General features: G+C 42.4%; 1 protein-coding gene across 1 annotated transcript; it reads left to right on the forward strand.

Moving 5' to 3' along the window:
• Positions 1 to 1,928: 1,928 nt before the first annotated feature.
• On the forward strand, positions 1,929 to 6,395 carry LOC100282251 (uncharacterized). Its single transcript, NM_001155163.2, has 11 exons — positions 1,929 to 2,155; positions 2,410 to 2,454; positions 3,055 to 3,089; positions 3,388 to 3,438; positions 3,523 to 3,627; positions 3,711 to 3,782; positions 4,262 to 4,333; positions 4,496 to 4,576; positions 4,667 to 4,702; positions 4,779 to 4,834; positions 5,825 to 6,395. The coding sequence occupies exons 1-11, from the start codon at positions 2,122 to 2,124 to the stop codon at positions 5,874 to 5,876; spliced, it is 639 nt and encodes a 212-aa protein (NP_001148635.1). The 5' UTR covers positions 1,929 to 2,121; the 3' UTR covers positions 5,877 to 6,395.
• Positions 6,396 to 6,625: the final 230 nt, after the last annotated feature.

Below are 6,625 nucleotides of genomic sequence, written 5' to 3' on the forward strand. Positions count from 1 at the left end.
GATGATGCTATATTAGCCATGGCCGAAGTACATGAAGGGATTTGTGGTACTCATCAATCAGCTCCAAAGATGAAGTGGTTGTTGCGAAGGTCCGGTTTTTATTGGCCTAATATGATAGCTGATTGTTTCAAGTACTACAAGGGTTGCCAAGTGTGTCAAAAATTCGGCGACCTACAGTTGGTCCCTGCAGCCGAATTACATCATATCATCAAGCCTTGGCCGTTTAGAGGATGGGGATTAGACTTTATTGGAGAAATTCATCCTTCATCATCAAAGGGGTATCAGTTTGTGTTAGTTGCCACTGACTATTTCACCAAATGGACTGAAGTCGTTGCTCTAAAGAACATGACGCACAAGGAGGTAATTGAGTTCATAACTGAGCATATTATTCATAGATTCAGCATTCCTCAGACCTTGACTACAGATCAAGGTACTTCTTTTATGTCAAAGGAGATACGTGAATTTGCTGAATTATACAGAATTAAGCTGCTTAATTCATCTCCATATTATGCTCAGGCCAATGGACAGGCCGAGTCTAGTAATAGGACATTGATTAATTTGATAAAAAAGAAGATATCTGATAATCCTAAACATTGGCATAAGATTTTGTCTGAAGCATTATGGGCTCATAGAATATCTAAGCATAGGGCTACTAAAGTATCTCCTTTTGAGCTTGTCTATGGGCAGGAAGCAGTGTTGCCTGTGGAAATAAGTTTGAATGCAGTCAGGTTCGCCAGACAAAATGATTTAACTGCTACTGATTATTATAATTCAATGATGGATAATATTGATGAGGTGACCGACAAGAGGATGATAGCTTTGGGAGCAATAGAAAAGGACAAGATCATGGTAGCCAAGGCCTACAACAAGAAGGTCAAAGCAAAATCATTTCAAGTAGGGGACCTGGTGTGGAAGACCATTCTGCCTCTAAGGAGTAAAGACCGGAAGTTCGGGAAATGGTCGCCAAGCTGGGAGGGTCCTTATAAAGTAAAACAGGTGATGTCTGGCAACGCCTATTTGCTACAAACATTACAAGGCAAGGATTTGCCTAAGGCTTTGAATGGGCGTTTCCTCAAACAGTACCATCCTAGTATGTGGCAAGATGCCTAAGAGAACCGATGTGATCACATCGAGTTAGTTGCTTTTGGTTTGCTCAGCTCCACCAAAAGGCAGGAGGGCATATGTTGAGCGCCATAATGAGCCAGCGGACGGTCCGCGCGTGCGCAGAACAGATTAGGGTTCCAAGTTTTGTGCTACGGTTGTTAGCTATATTCGCGGAATTAGCTCGGAATCAGTTGTGTAAAGGGTCCAGCCCCCCTCCTCTATAAATAGAGAGGTCTACGGCCGATTTGTAATCATCAACAATCGAATCAATACAACTTTTATTCGCATTTTATCCTAGGAGTAGTTCTAGTCTAGTTTAGGTTTAGCGTCTCAATCCCCAAATTTTTCGCCTCTCTTCGACTCTACGCCGAATGGAGGAGTCTAGGTCGGCCGGCCCGAGCCTAGACAACCCCTAGGATCTCTCCTCCCCGATGGGGTCCCTCCCGGGAGCGAGATCCAGGTCGCCGCCGGCGACTTCCGCCGCCCCTGCGCACGCGCGGACCATCCGGCCTCAGGGCGCGGACCGTCCAGCCGTCAAGCAGAGGACCCAAGCTCCTGCACCAGGTCGCGGACCGTCCGGCCCCAGGCCGCGGACCGTCCGCGCCTGACCAGAGAGCACCGCCGCCTCGCGCCAGGTCGCGGACCGTCCGCGCCTGACCAGAGAGCACCGCCGCCGGTTCTTCTTGAGTATTTGACGCTCCGAAAAGGTGTCAACAAATACTTTTAGTCTATGAAACCAAACAAGATAGTGACTAAACTTTAATCTGCTAACTAAAATTAATTTCTGGACTAAAGAGCCCTAGTATTTTTTAGTCCAATATTTTAAGGTAGCTACGAGGTGAGGAGAAAGTAACAAAGCTGCCACATACCCACAGCCCACGGTCCCATACCACACGCGTACGCGGCATTCTCCTCGGCGCGGGTTGCCGAGACGCGTACGCGGCATTCTCCTTAGGTGCGGGGGTTCCTCTCGAGTCTCGGCAACGACGAAAACGAAAATACCGAGTCGAGTCAGCGATGAATCCCTTCGCCAAAAAACCAACTCCGCGAGGTACGATCCATCCCTTCTCGACAGGAATTCGATCGAATTCGGCTTTTGGTGTGTGATACCCGCCGCGGTCGCGCTTGAGTTCGGTCGGTCACAACTCACATGTCGCTGGTCGCCGCTGCGTACCTTGAATCTGAACAAATTCGTTTGCTCGGGAGGGGAGTAGGCGAGGAGCTTAGGGCTCTGCGCACTCCGGTTAACGCGGTCGCCCAGTTTTGGACTTCCGGATTCTAATTTTGGCTCTGGTTATTATGCAGAGGTGATGCGGAGCAGCAAGCGGGACCTGACGAATGCTACGCGAGGTAATTGGTCCCGTCTCTGGTGGCGCGCTTACCACAGAAAATTAAAATTGTTTCTGCTCTACTTACTTAGAGCATCCAGTGTTACATGTAATGAGTGCACTTTGCATCTACCGCAATTATGTGAGCTGGGCAGAAACGCCTGTTCCTGCTGCTATAGTTGTTCATATCATCAGTAATTTTGTGATGAAACTTTCATGGCTCTTATTTTGTGGAAACTAGATATTAGGTGTTCTAATTTTGTTAACGTTACATGTATATACCGAAAATGCCCAATCACTTAATCTTTTTTTTCATTGAGTTTATTTATTTGAAACTGTACATGAGGTCCATGAGGACTTGTGAGTCAGCTTGAATCATGAAACATGAAGGAATATATCAGCCTGTAAGGCTGTAACTAGGCTTAGTCTGTGGTTACATGTACCATATTTTATTGAACGTAATGGCAGGAGATTTGCCTTTCAATTAAGAAGATAGGAGGTTTATATACATAATTGGCAAGGGCCAACTCATCTGCGCGCAACCCGCAGGATGGGGAAGAAAAATACATATAGCTCACAAAACAATGACTGTTCATTAATGCCTGGGATGTCCCATATGCAGGGATCGAGAGGGACATTGCGTCATTACAGCAGGAGGTATGATAATTCAGTCACATCACTAATGTGGTCCATGAAAAAAAAATCTCTCTCTCTCTCTCTCTATATATATATATATATACTGACGATCTAGAATTTTCCATATCCAACTGATGCTTAGGAAGCTCTTTATGTTCTGTTGCCTATATTATGTCTGCATTATATCAGATCTATAAATATGTGACAGTTTTAAAGTCAAAACCTTTCCATTCTGTAGTTCCACTATTCAATTTTGTTGTTGATGCAGTTGAATTGAGCAATAACAACAGATTCTCAAACATTTTTTTTTCAACAACAGGAGAAGAAACTCGTTGCTGAAATTAAAAGGACAGCAAAAACTGGCAATGAGGTTCTACTCTTATATTATATTCAGTTTCAGGTCATTATTTTTTTATGTAGACCATACAGTATGGTTTTTCTTTTGCTTCCACAGGCAGCAACGAAAATTCTAGCCCGTCAGCTGATCAGGTTAAGGCAGCAGATTTCTAATTTGCAAGGTAGCCGAGCTCAGATTCGGGGGATTGCGACACATACTCAGGTGAAATTTTCTTTTTTTTGCTTTATTCAATGTTGATTGTCAGGTTATTTTTATTTTGATTTTGTGGCAAATCGTGTCCTTAGGCAATGCATGCCAACACTTCAGTGGCTACTGGTTTACAAAGTGCGAGCAAAGCAATGGGAGCTTTGAATAAGGTAATATTCTACTGAATTTTGTGTATGCGTCATTTCATGTATATGTTTTTGGTTAGGTGGTCTGAGTAGCACTCCTCAGGTCCTGGGTTCGATTCCCCGTGGGAGCGAATTTCAGGCTGTGGTTAAAAAAATCCCCTCGTCTGTCCCACGCCAAAGCACAGGTCTAAGGCTCAGCCCCGGTCGTGGTCGTTCTCACATGGGCTTCGATGCCGCTGTGTATGGGTGGGGCAGGGGTTCGGGGGTTTTCTCGACCTGTGTGAGAAGGTCTTCTTCTTAATACAATGCCCGGGGGCTGTCTTACCCCCCGCAGGTCGAGTTTTTTTTTTTTTGAAAAATCATGTACGGATTTTATGCAGGAACTAACAGGGTGTATATAACTTGTAACTTCTATTACTCAGAGTACATTTTTTTAATAATCAAACATGTGTTTCCCCCCTAAAACATATGTTTTATTGAATGTGTACTTATCTATTTTGCAGCAAATGGAACCTACCAAGCAGATGAAAATAATGCAAGAATTCCAAAAGCAGTCAGCACAAATGGATATGACAGTATGCAAACTTCTCCAAAGCTTAGCAGAATGATTTCTTGCAATTATAGATGTTTTTATCTTTTGTTGTTCTAGGGAAGTTCTTATGAATGTGGTGTGTGCTTACGCATTAATATATAAATGATGCATGTGAGGGTTCTGATTAATCTTATGCATTGTGCAGAATGAGATGATGTCTGATTCAATCGATGATGTCTTAGACGATGACCAGGCCGAGGAAGAAACTGAAGAACTTGCTAATCAGGTCAGTCACTGTTTTTATTTCCATTGTTCTTCCATAAGCCCCGCACTTTGCTTTTGATTATTCATTCTGTTTCTTGCCATTGTCTTTTAGGTTCTGGATGAGATTGGTGTAGACATTGCATCACAGGTAGTTGACGATGCTGATTCTTGTATTCCATAATATATTCCTTTAATATAAACCTTTTTCATCTTTCCCCTTGTAGTTGTCCTCGGCTCCCAAAGGAAAAATTGCTGGGAAGAAGGTTCAGGTTGATGGAAGGTTTGCTCTATACTTCACCGGCAATTCTACCATTGTTTATTGTTGTTCAACTTCCATCCTCTCAGTCATATGGTTGCTGTATTATTGTTTCCACCTGAAATCAGTACCAAAAGGACAGGATAACAATTTAAGCTCCCTGACTTATTTTTTAGGTTTACTGAAATAACTAAGATAGTTCTAAGGCTCTATCCCCTGTATTTAGGGGTGTTCAACAGTGAGTTGCCCAGTTTGTGCGAAACCGTTGGATGCCCAAAATTAGATTAATTAGTCACACGGCTATTGCTTTGATTGCTTACTCCCTCCGGTTTCCTATTAGTTGTCGTTTTGGATAAGGTTCGAGTCAAACTTATAAAATTTTGACTACAAATAACTATTTTGTTATTTAGTTTTGGAACCTAATATTTATATGCACCAATTTGTCATAAAAAGTACTTTTATAAAAGTATAAATGTATTAAGAGTTCATTTGTATTTTAACAAAAAAACATTGGTCAAAGTTATATTTTGGAGACCGTGTCGTTGTCCTAAACGACAACTAATAGGAAACCGTAGGGAGTAGCTTTCATCTGAGACAGTTTGGAATGGTTTGGAAGAAACACAGCTGTTGTCTGCATTTCTTGGAAATAGCAAGCACGGGTCTGGTATAGGGTTTAACATTCTTTACTTGTATTGACTTTCGAGCATTACTGGTGACGTGCTGAGATATCTAGGCAACTTTCACGCACAAAAATGACAGCTTGCAAACGTTTCTATGTCGTTTTTATGCATCTGATTACCTTACCATTGGTTTTCTATATTTTAATGATTCTTTGTACTTCTAACTAATAATAAGACTAGACTAAGCATACATACAAGCTGTATACCAACGATTCCTCGCTGCGTACAAACATGAATTGCTGCTAGCGAAGGCCAGCACCCTTGCCACATTACTGAAAATTGTGGTCCCTTTGGGTTAAAATAAAAGTAAATGCTTTGCTTCTCTCATCTGCAGTTCGGAGTTGGAGGAACTAGAGAAGAGACTGGCTGCTCTAAAAAATGCATAAGATCAGTTTACAACCCTCTCCTCTATGCACATAGCAAGCCTGCCGTGTACCTTAATTCCAAATCTTCATTCGACACGCAAAGTCACTGTGATTTGTATGTATCAAAAGGAAGATGATGCAAACCCCCAAGTTTTTGGGCGAATCGATGTTGCTGCTGTTCGTACACACTCACGCATAAGATGGGGCTGTGCTGCCTTATTAGCGACATGATTCAGAGCAAGGGATTCCATAGTCTTGTAAAGAAGTTTGATTATTTTTACATGACAGCCTTTTGTTTTTGGTCGTTCGTTACATGACGGCGTTTTTTTATCCTTGTGGGAACTCACAGTAACGCCGCACGTCATTTTTTTAAGTGCCTAGGCTTTCCTTGAATTGATTGCTTTCAGCCTTTCTGGGCATTTCGACATAACATTGGGACATCGTCATTTGTTTTGGGTATGTTCACCGTATGGGAGCCAGTGTCCATCGTACTCAGGGGCTGGTTTGGTGGAAGAAAAATTAAAGGAGATTTATGGAGAAAGAACTCTCATGCTATTCAATTTTGAATAGCAAAAGAATTCCTCTCTCATATATCCTTTCAAATTCCACTACCACCAAATTAGCCCTCACATGCTGACCAAACCCGGGTTATGTTTACTATCTTCCATGCGAGATGAATACCGCGCACAGTGAGTATCTAAATGAACTAGTTATCTAATTTTATAAAAGTTGAGTCACGGTTAATCTGAAAGATTAATTGGTTGTCCATC

This window comes from Zea mays, chromosome 1 (assembly GCF_902167145.1).
Source record: "Zea mays cultivar B73 chromosome 1, Zm-B73-REFERENCE-NAM-5.0, whole genome shotgun sequence".
Taxonomy (NCBI): domain Eukaryota; kingdom Viridiplantae; phylum Streptophyta; class Magnoliopsida; order Poales; family Poaceae; genus Zea; species Zea mays.